The 16,329-nt window shown below is 36.7% G+C and overlaps 2 protein-coding genes across 2 annotated transcripts; both read right to left on the bottom strand.

Annotated features, from left to right (window-relative positions):
* Positions 1–1,220: 1,220 nt before the first annotated feature.
* On the bottom strand, positions 1,221–14,909 carry LOC145777725 (deoxyribonuclease-1-like). The gene is made up of 7 exons (XM_082589164.1): positions 14,741–14,909; positions 13,660–13,832; positions 6,791–6,891; positions 6,068–6,180; positions 3,584–3,738; positions 1,590–1,683; positions 1,221–1,286 (listed from the first exon to the last, which is right to left on the bottom strand). Exons 1-7 carry the CDS (start codon positions 14,876–14,878, stop codon positions 1,239–1,241), a joined length of 822 nt encoding a protein of 273 aa, XP_082445290.1. The 5' UTR covers positions 14,879–14,909; the 3' UTR covers positions 1,221–1,238.
* On the bottom strand, positions 11,518–12,915 carry LOC145777388 (protein FAM200A-like). The gene has a single exon (XM_082588757.1). The coding sequence runs from the start codon at positions 12,913–12,915 to the stop codon at positions 11,518–11,520; it is 1,398 nt and encodes a 465-aa protein (XP_082444883.1).
* Positions 14,910–16,329: the final 1,420 nt, after the last annotated feature.

The following is a 16,329-nucleotide window of genomic DNA, read 5'->3' as shown; positions in this document are numbered from 1 at the left end:
GGATGTTCCATTTAGAAAGGTCGTCAAATCACTCGGCAGGCGACAACTCAGCATGTACATTTTAGCTACTGTTCAAGTCAGCAAATGAGATTTTTCCTTACCATCGGTCTTGCTTGGTCATTGCTTGCTAAACTGAATGTGCTGACTTGTGACATGCCAAGTTTCGGCTTGCTCAGTTGTTACTTGCTGTTTCATCATTTGCCACTTTTATCCACTTGCTGAAATGTTGCTAGCTCAGTTGTCACGTGCTCAGTTTATAAGTTCTGACTTATAGGAGACTCATCTGGACACAGATCTCATGTCTGTAATCAAGTATATTTGGTACTTTTGAAATGTTTGTTTCAAAGAAGAAAAAAAGCTACCCAATGGGAATAGCTAAACTACGCTTTGTATGTTATGGAACATTGGGTTTCAAACTATGAAGTGCGAAGTCTTTGATCGCCTTTCGTATACTTGTAAATGCTTTGAACCAGGGCTGTGGAGTCAAAGGAAAAAAGTGCGACTCCGACTCTTCGGTTTATAATGGACCGAATCCGACTCCTACTTCAGTGTTGCCAGATTTTGTAGAGTTGCGAGATGTTTTTAAATTTTTGTATTTTTCATTTTTTGACAATCTTCACTTTAAATTGTATGCAAAATTGGAACAGCTACTTTCATAAAAATTAACAAAAACAAACGCTTCTATTTTCTGGTTAAGTTGTAGAGCTCAATATGGAGAATGGGAAAAATATTTTGAAAAAAGGATTGCAAACAAAAATTGTATTCTTTATCAGTAGGTATCAAGATGGAGTCGCAGTCGGCTTTTTCCTAACGACTCCGACTCCGGACACGCCTAAATTATTCCGACTCCGACTCCACAGCTCTGCTTTGATCTAATGACGCTAGCCCGGTTGCCGAGTTTGACAGAGTGAAGTTTCCCATTGTGTGTTGCTGTCTGTCAATTATTCCATTCACCAGGTGCCGCTAAATAGAGAGCTGTTCTTAAAATGCGTTGTTTAAATTGCACACCCCGAGAGTCGAACCAGCATCGCTTAATCTTGAAGTTACACTGTTCGTGGAGTTAGGCGCTAAACCAATTGAGCTATTGGGGCAAGGGTATGAAAATTTTTAACTTCAAACCAATTTTCAATGTTATGTCACAGATGTTACTAGCATTTTTGATAGTTCAATTGCAACGATATAAGATGCATCGCTGGTACAGATAAACACACACAAAAATATCCACATGTTCATATTTATTATTGTAAATAAAATTCAACAGGATAATGATCGCTCACATCCATTGCCTGAAATATAAAATAAGTTGGATAATTTTTTTCCAAAACAAAGCAAATAAACGACCAAAATGAGATTAATTTTGATGCTCAAACACAAATCTATAAAAAAAATTAGCAACAACTCATGATACTAATTTCGGAAACTCTTGCTTCTTTCAAATGAACAACAATTTTTATTAGTACAGCTTTTTGCAGTTTTTATCAACCCGTTTGATTCTTTAGCATGAGTTGGTTATTCACTCCAAATATTAAAATCAAACGCTATGTCCAATCAACTTCATGTTAGCAACTTATATTCCCACTCCAGCCTACCTCATCGTAACTCAGTCCATAGGCCAAGTCAAAGCGAAACACGCTTCCTGGGTTCTGGGAATATGACGTCATTGATGAGCCAGCTACTACCAGCCTGTAACGTCGCAACAATGTTATGCTGATTATTTCTTTATTTTCCTCTAACACAGTGGTTCCCAAAGTGGTCGCCAGCGCCCCCCTGGGGGTGTTTGCGACCATGAAGGGAGCGCTGGCTATAAAGTGGGCGGTTGGGGGGCGGTGAAAGTAAATCGGGGCAGTTACAAGAAGAGGATTGCAAAGCATTTTTGTCTTTTTGTCATGTTTCGCTTAAAAGAAATGCAAAAGAAGACGGGTGACTATAAGAGCTCTGTGGCAATTATGTTGGCAATGTCGCTTCGCATTGCCTTACAAGTTAGTTGAGGTCGTAACGCATGACAATTTGAAGCACTGCGATTGCGCAAATTCGATCTTACAATCCGAGAGTATTTTGATCTAGCGTTCGTCTTAATTTATCTTTGAAGATTGTCATCAAAGCAGTGAATAAAATTAAAGCGCACGCTTTGAATACACGCTTTATTCAAACGATTGTGCAATGAATATGATCAAGCTTTTGAGCGCTTACTACTCCACACCGATGTACGATGGCTTTCCAAGAGAAATTGCCTTGCACGGTTTTATTCCCTGATTGAAACTATCGTGGAATTTCTAAATAGTTGTGACCCTGGCCTTGCGAATGACGTCCTGGTTGTGAGAAATGATATCGCCTACTTGTCACACATATTTTCCAAATTTTATGAATTAAAATTATCCCTTCAGGGTAACGAAATAAACTCGTGTTGTATCAGCGAAATTTAGCTAGACAAGAATTTTTCCAATTCTCAAGCTTGCGTCAACTTGATATCAGTGACAGAGGCATATCTGATGTTGATGTAGAGACGTAGGCTACAGCAATCATCTTCAAGAAGTACATAAAGACATGAGAGTTCGATTCCAGGATGTATTCCAGTTAGAAATCCATGACTGGATAATCGACCCATTCTGTGATATTTCCGAACATGGAATTCTTGAGGAGGAACTGATAACATTGCAAAGCGATTTTGCACTCAAACCGAAGTTCAATATCTCGTATCAATCGTTCTGGCAAATCAAAGAGAAATACCCTCACGTGTGGAATCCGGTCAAAGTTTTTATCATTGCCTTACCCAGCTCATACTTGGTGGAGCGTGCTTTCAGTGCGTAACAACGCTTCTGGATAACAAAAGAAACCGTCTTGATATAGTTAGACGGGGATACTTAAGATTGTTCCCATCCAAACTGAAACCCAATATCAAGAGGCTGATGACATTGCACCAACCTCATCCGTCTCATTAGAGTTGGACTTTAAGTTGTGATGAGTGGAAAATAACTTTGGTTTTACTTTTTTTGTCGAAGAGGGCGTTTGATACTCTGTTCGTTGTCCAGGGGGGGCGCTATTAAAAAAAAGTTTGGGAAACACTGCACTCTAACATGACATTATTGTGGTAGCGACGGATAAACTTTCGTCTAGTGTTATCTTGTTCATAATTAATTTTATTAGACAACGATTGTGGTCGTTATAACTTTCGATTTAAAGTTACAACATGTCATTACGATAGCCTTGTTGTAGTGTTTTATTTTAAGTGAAAATTTAAAATACCGTAAGTTAAAGAATAGGCCTATTCTACAATGATGCTGAACGTTAATTGGGTTGGTGAGTGTTTTACACCGCTCTACTGTGCAGTAATAAGTTAGATTATTTGCTAAGAATAGTGGCGTATAGTTCTATGTGTCACTTTGATCATTTACAAAACATAGATTTGAAATTTTACATTTTTACAATCAACTAATTCTAAGCGAAAGAATTCCCGTCATTTGCCCGACTATAGATGAGAATAACGTTTCAACTCTGCATTGGACTTTCTCAAACTACATTTGCAGTTACATCGATAAGATATATTTTTTCATGTTTTCTCTTGCAATAATATACCGTATTTCACCTGTCATATGCGCAGTTTGTTGAGCTGACAGTGGTGTCGGCCGATGAGCTGATCAACCAGGTGAATCTTGGATCCAACCACAAGTCTATTGTATCCCAGCAGCTCGAGCAAACATAACTACAATCTGCGTTGAAATCACCTCCAATCAAAGCATCCTGATGGAACAACACAAGAAGACTAATTAAAACGATTTCATTTTGAGAAGGGTTAGAAGCATTAAACAACCATTTGTCTTCGATTTAAACTAAAAAGTTTCTAAATAATTTTTAGTAGTCTATTTTGGTCGGCAGCCAATTGTAGTAAGAATTTGACAGCGATAGACACTATGTGTTTCGCTGTCAATTGTTACTACAATCGACTGCCGAAAAACATATAGTTGGAAGGAAGTCTTAATTGGCTAGCGTGGAAGCTATATGGCGATGGTTAGCGAATCGTAAATTACTCGCTGCTCTGGTGAGTACAGCATTGTGCTGACTGCCAGAAAGAGTACTAGATACGGTACAATATGTTGATATGGACTGAGTTGAAGTTTGGGAGTGATGGTCGGTGTAATAACTTGGTCTAAGGTGCATTCTATGACTGAAAAATTGCATAATCTTAGTCACGAAAGTTATTTGTAAACAACTCGAAACCTCCTTCGTTAGAAAGTTTATCTTAGTTTACAAATATGCCTAGAGATAAGATTTTTAACCTTTTGTATTGTTAGCATCACTTTGAAATAATAAGGTTCACGTAGGATGCAAAGTAACGTTTGATTGACAATTGCTTTTAGCTTATTGATGAGCAACATTTATGCAGCGGTAATAACTTCTGCTCAAAAGTTAATTGAAATTAATTGAAAATTTTGGCGAAACATTTCATAGTTTTATTTCGCATGTTTGATTGTCAACAGCAACTTCCCAGGCAGCAAATATCAAAAAGACGTTGAATTATTGTAAAAAACGGTTGAATTATTGTCTGGATTGTTTCTGCCCTCTGCCCTGTACGAGACAAGAATGGTTACCTAAGGTAGTTTTTTTTTATGAAACCATTGTGTGCTGGTTTGGTTTTACACCAGAAAAACCCAATCTTGCTTTTATGTTAGATGCCTACCAGACAGTAAAATCCGTCATTTTTACATTGATTTAACGTTTGCAAACGTTGAATCAATGTAAAAATGACAAGTTTGCATAGTATCCAAGTGCCAACGCAGCGTGCACCTTGTATAACCACAGATGTCAATCAAAATGGATGTGCTTGAGTGATTAACTTGTCTTCTATTCAATTGCGTAGAGTACGAGGAATAGGCTATTAGCTGAATCTATTGTAACGCCACACGTAAGTTGTCAGTAAGAATAACAATCAGTCTTTACTCATCAGAATCAAATCAAAAGCTTCACTATATCTAAGACAGGGGTGACGAACCTTTTTGCGATCGCGGGCCACTTTGTCAATTACACATGAGATATCGGGCCACACAACTTTTTAATCGTAACTTACTATGAAATGTTTTAGAAGCGACTCAAGATATTATTCATGAAAAGTAACAAACGGCAGATGAAAGTAATAAAACCCACACAGTTGAAATTATCTTACGCAGAATCAAAACATACAACAGTAAAAATAAAAACAAATCAACTTGAGCAAAAAGGATAGAGCAACAGTACTTGCACTGAAGACAGTTTAATTTTTTAAGTTTAATTTTCCAGTTTAAGCGTTTGCTTTCTTCTTTTTTTTGGCTCTATCCTTTTTGCTCAAGTTGACGAAATGTTTTGACCATTATGCTCCGAAACAACACATCAGTTAATGAAATTTCTTTTTCAAACAACAAACAAAAGCCCATGCGAATCATACAGCTGAAGCTATCTAATGCAGCATTGAAGCATAAAATATTAAAAAAATAACATTGAAGCATTGAATTTTGTTGCTTAGTGGGATTTTTGAAAAGTTTTTGCTTGACTAAGCGCTCAATATTAGGTCGAACAGACGATGTGGCAACTCTCAACTGCACACTAAGATTTTCATCTGTCAGCCTCGACCTGTAACGACCTGTAGCAAAGGAAAGGTGCACCAGTGAAGGCATAGAACAGCTTTGAGATGTCTTTTGTCTTTAATGCATGAGCGATTGTCAAATTGTTTTGCGGGCCGCACAAAATTCTTTGACGGGCCACATGCGGCCTGCGGGCCGCAGGTTCGTCACCTCTGATCTAAGATGCAGCAGAGCAAATTATATCAAACATAGTTATTACTCCCTAAAACCTCTACACTACAGCCTGTTTCACCTTAAAAGGGGGATCATCAGAAGGTTCCTATTTAAATAGAATAAATTCTAATTGTATAAGGACCTTCTGATGATCCCCCTTTTAAGGTAAAACTGGTTGTAGAGGTTTTAAAAAGTGATAACTATATTTGAAGTAATTTGCTTTGCTTGGGTTTTTGCTTGGCATTGAGCACTTTTGTAGTATTAACAGTATTTATTGTTTAACATGTAGCTGATGTACTTACAGAACCAAACGATTTAACGACTTCGTCATATACATCATCTAAAGCATCGATTTCAGCAATAGCATCATCAGGTTTGGCATGAATTGCGATATAGCTGAAGCTATTCTGCTTACCTGCAACACAAACAAGCTGTTTGTCTTGTGGAAAGTTTTCAAGCTTCGTTTTCTTGGTGGTTTTGCGTTGAAACCAGCATGCCCATAACACCAGTGTACAACGTGCGACATCAAGCGTGGGATCAGTCACACATTGAAAGCTATCATTTGTAACGTTGGTCTCATACAGAATGACTATACCTTTATCACCAAACACCAGGACACATTTTGATGAAAGTTATCAACAACTAGCCAAGCTACTGTAAGCCCGCATGGGGTGTAATGTGATATCAAAATTTACAGGTTACTTTGCCATGATGCGGTCAGCAGTTTTAAAAGTCTTTTGTTATCTGATGTTGCAATTTTGCACCTTTACAATCACGATGTATCTTATCTGACACAAGCAGCTTTTGTGCGATAAAAATTATAAGCAATTAAAATGTTATTACAATGTCTACGTAGGCTAACACTCTATTCAGTTAGAATTAAAAAAAAAATTATAAAATAAGAGCGTAAAGTGAAAAAAAGTGATGGATGCAGCCTACGGGTTAAAAGGTCACTGAAACTTTCACCAATCAGAAGTATTCATGGTCTCTTTGCCTAACCAATCATTACAATCCGTTGTTCAAACCTGATGTTATTCTTTCAAACTGAACCGCATAAGGTTCTCGTTCGAATATATCACTTCTGTCCGGGTATTGGTATGTGTTCACCACAGAAACAACTTGAGTTCTGTAACAAAGGGTTTAAGACATGACTTGGATAAGATCTGTTCCTTGGAAGACGGAAGCTTGTAGACCAGGAATTAATATCGATAACATGTCACAAGGCTTAAAAATACACGTAATATCCACGGCTTGTTGCAATGTTTTTTTATATGAATCACTTTTATAAAAACACATGCAGACAGTTATTCTATAAACAAAGTAAACTGCCAAACACTTAGCGAATTAAAGAATTGCAAAAATCAAGACAAGCAAAACTGATGGACAGTTAAAAATACAATGTAAGTAGACAAAAAAAGTCACTCCTCATTCACTTCATACATAGCTTAGCCATGGCTTAGCCTTATGATGCACTTTCTTCAGGTAACTGAAGACGGAACATGTTTTTGATACATGTCCAGCAAATTTTTCTACAAGGAACATAACTGTAGAAAACATGATGGAGAATTTTTTACAGTCCACAAATTGGTATAATACTCCAAGCACTGAAGTAACTGTTAACTTGTGGTACTTGTTTGGAATTTGAATTGCATTTTGCATGTTTGGTTGGTTTACAGCAATGGTTTACAGTATGGTTTACAGCAACCTGGTCTTGTGTTTTGCCATGCTGGACAGGTAGTCGCTATCTGACCCAGCCCCTGAAGAATTCAGTCGTGTCTGATTGACGAAACGTCGGAATAAAAAACAGATTATCACCTTATACAACCTGTGATATAGCTCAGCTTAGTTTGCACCAGAAGAACGCATATCATGCTATAATTGTTATTTAGTGATATCATTCTTCACATTAGCGGCTTAGCCACTCATGTACCAGCCAGCCGCAGTCTAAACCGTTTGTCCTGTGACGGGGGGGTCGGGTGGGATTTGGTACTTTTCAAAGCAATATCATTAAAGAACTACGCGATCCACATCTTTGAAATTTTTTGACTTTTCCTAAAAATTATTCAAGAATTTATTTCGATTTAAATGACGTTGCTATTGTCTATAGTTTTAGAGATATGACATGATTTTCATAACATACTCTTGTATTTTAGCCTGCTACTAGTTAACCCTTTGTTTTCAAATTATACGGATTAATAGGATTACTGAGTGCCGCCGTGCGTGGAACTGCGACGCAGCTATCTCATGACTTGGTTTTGTTGGAACGCATTCAACCGTAATGATTCCGCCTTTTGTTTGCAAACTAGAGTTTTGAGTTGCTTTGATTAATCTTTTAATTACATCTGAGTTTCTTTGAAATTATCAGTGAGCATACGATAAACCATGTTGAAAAAGATGTCATTTTACATAGTTTTCTATGGCGAATACATTTTGTTTCTAACTTATAACAAGAAGTAATACGAAAATTCTTGACAAAATTCAGTTTATCTCATAAAACAAACCGACTGATGTGGTAAGTTTCTTGTCGGAAAATAACAAGGAGTGAGTTCTTAACTCCCCAATAAACTTCTGCAGTACCGGTACACTTATATTCACATGGATGTTGCTAAAATGTATTATAAAACCGAGAGATTGAAGAATACTGAAAAGAACTTGACATCGGCTATCTAAATTGCTCTGCTTTTGTGGAAAAACACGCGCAACTAAATTACATGTATTGTGCTTTGACAAACATTGCACATATTGTATGAGCACTGAATCTTTACCTAAATGGTAATTTTGCAGTTGCTTGAGAGATTACAAAATTATTTTTTCTCTACGAGGATTCAAAAGTTTGATATATCTCAGCAGAAACACTATTAGGACCAACTCAATAAATTCAAACTTTTTATTGAAAGGTTGGTTTTCAAAAGCTTATTTTCACAAAACGGTGTAAGCCTATATCTTTTTCTCAATAAATTTGGACATTTATGTCATTTGGAGTAAAGTTGTTGGTTGGGTTGAAAGAATCTGAAATCAATGCCTCGTTTTTGTAACGTATTGCAACGTAATCTATCAGTCAGCCGCTTTTGTGCCCTTTTGTTTTCGAATACATTTCCGTGCCAAAAGATTGGGTTTTGTAATAACGCCATCAACCGCGAAGTTGCATTCTTTGACTGCGCATCTCAAACGCTATACCGTTCTCAACAATGTTTCTAAAGCATTGTTACACAAAATGCATATCTGACAAAATAAGGGAAATATGTTGAATTGAATCATTTTTTATACGGATCGTTTTCCTTGTCTCATAAAACTAATTAGAAAAAAAGGAAAAACGAATTTTATCGTTTGGCATAAAAATTTGTATATTGAGGTTCACCTTGGTTTGCAGGAGAAATGAAAATCACTACAAAGGATTGCTGCTCTAAGTGATTTTCACAGCTATTTGATCCTACGCGATGATATCAATTATAGTTTCTATCAGATGAAACTTGTTCAAACTATTTTTTTTTAAAACTATGGTTCATTCAAGAATATAATACTTTGTAAATATAACTTACTTCATTTTTGTGTTTTTACTTCGACTTTTTCACAAGCAAGACTTTACACAAAACAACTTCAGTGTGAGACTACCCAGTAATGTCGATAAGTAATTTTTAACATGAGTCGATTGACCAGAGTAGCCTAAGTGGACCAGAAAGCTGTGGCCAAAACTTGATTACTTTTTATCAAAATGTTTGCACATTGGGAATAGCAATCACTTTGTTTCACATCAGCAAGTCACTTTTTGTCATTGGTTCAACGTCTGCAGACGTCTGAACTAATATACAACAAAATTGGTTTTCTGGGTCTTTGGTTCGGAAAAACATCATTATGATGTATTGTGACGTGGTCTATCGGCCAGCAGTAGTTTACGCGCTTTTTGTTTTTGAGTGTGTATCAATCACAAAAGATGGCTTTTGCAGTAAGGCCGTCAACCGCAAACTGCATCTAAAGTGCTATTTCAAAATTTGAAGAGAAAGAAATCTTCTAATGCGTAAGAAATAGCTTGCCACAAAATGCATGTCCAACAAATTAGAAAAAAATGTAGAAAACGTTATCCTGCAAATCTAGCTGACAACATGAAAAAAGCCATGCCAATCGTTTAGACAGAAACGTGTATTTTTAAAATATCAATAACCTTCAATTTTACCGAAGGAAAAAGTCAGAACTTTAGTGATTGTTTTTTTTTTGTGCGACAATAGCAATCAGCCTAAAAAAGATTTTTTTGCAAGATTTGATATCTTGCTAAATGTATTTATTTTTCGTATCGTTATCCCACGACTTTGAGTTTGTCACACAGAACTGGAGTTCCATTTGGCAATGTACAAACGTCAAACGACCTCTTCTATAACCTACCAATACGATTTGACTAAGCGATTATTATCACTACACTTTATCAAAATTGTTTGCAAAATTTTTTCATTCAAAGTGATGATTGTTGGTAAGTATGGAAACATATCACTTTTGCAATGCATCGTGACATAGTTTATCGCTTTTTGTTTTGGAGTGCATGAAGTTGGAACGAGCTCCTATCGAAGCAAGTGGCTACCTTTGGATAGGTTGTTGTTCAAATACCATGTGACACCATCACTATCAGGCTACCTTACTTTTCTGTATTCAACCGCTAGCCAGACAGCAAATCAGTCATTTTTTACATCGATTCAACGTCTCTAGATGTTGAAACAATGTTAAAAACGAATGAATAGCTCCCTGGGATGTGCTGCAAAATACAAAGTGTTTCTTGATCATGTATAATCAAATTAGACAGTGTGAGTGTGAAAAGAAAACTGAACTAAACACAATTGACGCCAAATAAAATGTTTACTAAAGTTCATTGCTTGATTTAGTTCTAATATCAAGTGATGACAGTACGTTAGAAAATATGTAGACTATAACATGTGGCTCAAAAAGAACTTGAAACAGTTTTTTTGCGGTGATTTTGTCTCTCTGCAAATGTTGAGACAAAGCGAAAGATTTTTACAATGCCTCCGGCAAAACAACAAGCAAACGCAAGTCGGACGTCATTACGATTTCATTGAAGCGTGGACGACGTCTACGCGTAAAAGATTAAAGTCCAAAACAAAAGAATCCGCTCGTCACACTCAATTATAAAGTAATTAAGAAGCGGATTCTCAAATCAAATAAAAAAATATGCCCAGCGATCAAATTATTTGATTTTTCAAGTCGTGCTGTTGAACAAATTGCAAAAGATTTTCGATGCTGTGTTGTCAGATGAATTATCTGCAACATGTGAAAATTTGATTGTTCTATCTTGGGTAGTTTTTGAGTTACACGAGCTCAAAGTGCTAGTGTCGAACCGACCCCCCCGTCCGCAAGTCAACTGGCCAAAATACGTCACAGGAAATAGGGTTAAACCGTTTAAATACGTCATTGTTGCTTTCAATACCAACCACCGCTGTTTTATTTAAACCAGTGGTTCCCAAACTTTTTTACTCCGTGGCCTAAATTTTGATTCAAAAAAAGTTCGTGGCCCACCCAAAATATTTTATACACTTGTAGCCTATATGGGCGAGCACTATAGGCTCTAGCAATTTTCTAAGTGGCGACGCTGTGCCTGATTTGACTGGCCCGAGGATCGAAGCCCAGACCTCCAGCACAGATAGCGATGTTTCTTACCACTACGCTAATCGGCCAAGTTCTACTACCTAATTACTGTACTATATGACATGTAACACAAAAACAAACAAAATGGCTTTTTGCAATTTATTTTTTAATGGGAAGGGTGCTCTTGCGCTTTAGCAACAAGCTTAGAAATTCTTGGCTCAGTTGTCGAAAGAGCACAGCGAATGTCATGTTCAACTTCAAGGCGGTTGCGTTGCTTGGACTTCATACATACTAGCGCTGAAAAGGCAGATTCACATAACCATGTAGAAGTGAAAGGCAATAACTGTTTAAGTACAGTTTTGCTTATTTCTGGATATGATGATGCCATGCTTAGCCAGAATTCCGTGAGTGGCAAAGTTTCGAATAGATCTCGGCAACTGGAGTCGTTTTTCAATTCAATCAATTGGTCTTGCAATTCATCTTCCACATTTTCAGGGGAAAGTCGAAACGGATTTCTTGCAAGTGATAGGTCATCAGCACTAACTTCAGGAAAATATGACTTGAATTCGCTTTCCAGCTCTTTCAGATGTTGAACAATATTGGTCTTTAGTTCATCGTTTAACTCGTAAATATCAGACAGGTTGTTAAACATGGCAAAATTGCCGTTTTGAGCTTTTCGTCTCCAGTTTGCCAATTTTTCAACAAACGCATTGATCAAGTCCATGTTCTGAATAATGTTTTTTTCTTTTCCTTGCATTTTCAGGTTAAGGGTGTTTAAAGAATGAAAAATATCTACCAAGTATGCCAAACAAGCAATAAATTTTGCATTGGTAAAGTGAAATGCTAACTCAGGTTTTACATCAGTTAAATAGATTTCCAACTCATCGCGGAGCTCAAACACTCTGCATAAAACGTTCCCTTTAGAGAGCCACCGAACTTTTGTGTAAAACAAAAGGTTTTTATGATCAGATTCCATGTCTTCACAAAGTTTTCTGAATAGACGAGTGTGCAAAGCGCTGCTCTTCACAAAATTTACTATTTTAATAGTAACGTTAAGCACATCTTGGAGACCACTTGGTAAAGTTTTAGAAGCCAGAGCTTCCCGGTAAATGAAGCAATGAGTAAACATAACGCCAGTAGCCTTTCTTTGCACAAGTGCCTTAAATCCACTTTTGGAAGCAAGCATCGCAGGTGCACCGTCAGTGCACACGCCACACAGATTGTCCCAGGATATTCCGTTTTCATTAAAAAAATGGTTGACTTTTTCCATTACATCTGATGCTTTTGTGCTGGTGTTCAAAGCACAGCAGAAGAGTAATTCTTCCTTTACAGAGGTGTCAACTGCATAGCGAACGAAAACCATAAGTTGAAAAACTGAAGATACATCGACAGACTCATCCAGCTGGATGGCGAATAGACCAAAAGCAGATTTATTTATTTCAGTTATTACTTGTTCCTTAATGTCTTCTGACATTGCTGCAATTCGTCTCTTTACTGTGTTATTGGATAAAGGAATAGCTTTGAGACTTTTCTCATGTTTATCACCCAGGACAATTCTCGTCATGGCCAGTGCAGACGGTTTAACAACAGTTTCAGCGATATTATGAGCTTTTTTCTGCTTAGCTATTATTTGGCTAACAACGAAAGATGCTTCTGTAAGTTTCTGATCAGTTTGTTGAAAGTTTCCAGTTTTGTCAAGTCGCTGACGTTTACAGCTAGATTCTAGTCGTTTAAAATACTCAATGCTTTTATTCTTCAACTCAGGATGATTTTTTTCCAGGTGATTTCTCAATTTACTCGGTCTCAATGACTCATTGCTTAAGACGCGGTAGCATACTACGCACTGTCCCTTTTCGACTCCATGATCATTTAACGAAGTAAATCCAAATTTAACGTAACTATCATCATACTTTCTTTTGTTTGCCATTGAATAATTTAGTATTTAGTAATTTAGTTTAGCATGTCTCGATTTGCGAATTTTTATTCAATCTCTTCTTCGCTCTGCACCTCACAACTATCAGTTCACGACATAAAGAACGCTTGTTTTTAAGTACGATTTCTGGCACATGCAAGCTTAAAAACTCATTGTTACGTAACAATTCCTCCCCGTGGCAGACAGTTTTAAGAATGGCAGTTAAAATTTTTCGGTAAAAAATCTAGAAATTGTTAACAATACAGGAACAGTATAAGTTCAATTACAAACAACTCTGTGGCTCACTGAAACCGTCTTCGTGGCCCACTAGTGGGCCATGGCCCACAGTTTGGGAACCCCTGATTTAAACCAATTAAATCACGTAGGAGAGCACACCTGTATATATAGCCGTATTGTTCCTTGCTGCTCGTTCTACCAGTTCGAGGGCTAACGACGTAGCTGTACGTGTGAGATGAAGCTTCGTTCACTTTTCCAACCAGCTCTGGCAACGACTCCCCAGATGCATCACGTATCTCTTGGATCATCAGAATGTCGTATCTGTCCACTATCTGCAAACCAGTGGCACGTTAAGAACTACAGTTCATAGAATGCATTTTCGCTATGAAAGAGATTAGCCTATAATTAATTCTGTAACCTTTAGCGGAAACGTACAGTTCACAAAAAGTGGACAACTTTTTAAATCAATTTTATTTTGTTATCAACAGATTTGGTCAGAAACACAAACATCAGGCCATTAATATCTATCAATCTTTTCAAAACTTTTTCTCTAAGTTAATCAAAAGGAGACCTCATTGCAAATTTAATGCAAAATGTTGCACGATTACAAATCCAGCTTATATTGGAGATCTGATCGTAGCATCGAACTTCATAAAGAAAGTCTATAGAGTATATATTTTGCTTTTGCTAAAATGGCAAAAGAAAGGCTATCGACTGCATGTATTTAATTTAATAATTAACAGATGAAGAAAACTACAGAAAAAAATGAAACATTTCTCAAGCGAAAAACATATCAACACGGGAAGATATACAATAGAATAAAATTGTTAACTGAAAAAGTTCTAACAAATAAAAGTATTTTGATCTTCAAATGGTGTACCTCGCACTGATTATATTGAGCTGTTGACGGTTACGACATCAACCAGCAGCAGTGAAACCAACCAAAGTATATCAATAAATAACAGATTCTTTTTATGGTTTCGAAATCACTGAACCTTTATGAAATATTTATGTAACCTATTTTGTGATGCTCAAATTTGGATATTGCTGGAAAAGGCATTGAACAATAATTAAAATTAGTGGGCAACCACGAAAAATTTATGAATGATTTTTGTGATCTTAAGACGTCACAAATTCCTCATGTTCAATGCAACTTTCCATGAAATCGTCTCTCCTTTTTGTTTCATTTCCAGAAACAACAGTTTAAAGAGTTCAAAGTTCAAGACAACATCAAACTTACTTTCACTAACGTAGCAACTACGTCTGGCTTGTCCATCTTGGAAACACCAAAGATTTGAATGTTGAAGGCTCCAATCAACAATGGGGAGGCATTTGCGTACGATATCAGTAACGTTAACAAAATAAATGAAATGGCCATAACTACAAACTCGCTTTCATATAAAACTATTCGATACTACGAACATGTATAAGAGTTAAAACATCTTTTTAATTTGCAATTTCAACTTTATTTGGTTTTTCAGTCGTTTGTTGCATGTGGTCATTTGCTTTGATGGAAAAGGATTTAAAATCTTAGAACGTTTAATGTAAAGCCGGCTCGGTGGCTTAGTGGTTAGTGCGCTCGCCTCTGAAGCGGTAGGCATGGGTTCGATACCTTGTCGGGTCATACCAAAGACTTTTTAAAAATGGTACTGAATCTAATTCCTGCTTGACACTGAGCAATGAAGTGGATTCGGGTAATACTCAGTTGCGCCTCTATACGGCTGCATTGACACTGTCTGCTTTGTAAAGCGCTGTAGAGCAACGCATTCTGCGATGGATACAGCGCTATATAAAAACTAACATTATTATTATAAAGCGAAAAATCTTTTGTTAGAAATTGAGAATATTATAATCGGTTTTATACCATTCACTTATGCATATTAGTCATTAAACAATAAATACTATTAACACTACAAAAAGTACTCAATGCCAAGCAAAAAGCCAAGCAGAGCGAATTGCATCAAATATAGTTATTACTTTCTAAAACCTTTACGGCCTGTTTCACCCTAAAAGGGGGATCATCAGAAGGTCCTTATTCAAATAGAATCTATCTGAATAAAGACCTTCTGATGTACATTTGTCATTATATGCCTTAAATAGCATTGTCAAATTTTATCTTAAGCTTAATCCGAGAAATTGCACGATCGCAACACGACGTCGCACACAATTCAGAATCAAACCTCATTATTATGTTGGTCTTGGTCTATAGCCAACAAACTATGATGAAGGATAAGGCCACTATTCAATATAGAAGGTGGACATCGCTTTTATATTTATCAAATTTTGTAAGTATGCTTGTTGAAAAGAATAAAGATTGTAGAAACAGATGCTACTTTCTCAAGGATTGGGGAAAAACGTGGAAATGTTTGTGTTATGTTGTTTCAACTGGAAAATAGGGGAGGTGTGTAGGGTGTGTTGTGATGTTCGATGTTATTTTGGCGCTTTTTTTTTTTTAATTTGTACTTTCCACTGACAACATTTGTTTTATATTGACCCGATATAAATAAAAAGTAGCCTATTTGCTTTAATTTATTTACTTATCATCACAGTACTTTTTAGACGATTAAGCGCCTAGAGTCGAACCTTTCGTGTCGGTTGTTTCCTTATTATTCGCTACAGCTTATCCTAAGGTAAATGTTGGTGCTGATTTAAAGTTTTGCGTTTTGACAAAACAGTTATCAACAACGTCCATCAATCACCGCTGCGCACTGTGACAATGAAAGTGAACTGAAAACTAACTAGACCTACGCAGATAAAAACAATAAAACACTTACACCCAAATAAATGCTATATCAACATAACAATATTACCCTAACATTACCGAGTCTC

The sequence above is a fragment of the Aplidium turbinatum genome, chromosome 9, assembly GCF_918807975.1.
Source record: "Aplidium turbinatum chromosome 9, kaAplTurb1.1, whole genome shotgun sequence".
Lineage (NCBI taxonomy): Eukaryota > Metazoa > Chordata > Ascidiacea > Aplousobranchia > Polyclinidae > Aplidium > Aplidium turbinatum.
This window is presented reverse-complemented; position numbering and strand designations above follow the sequence as displayed.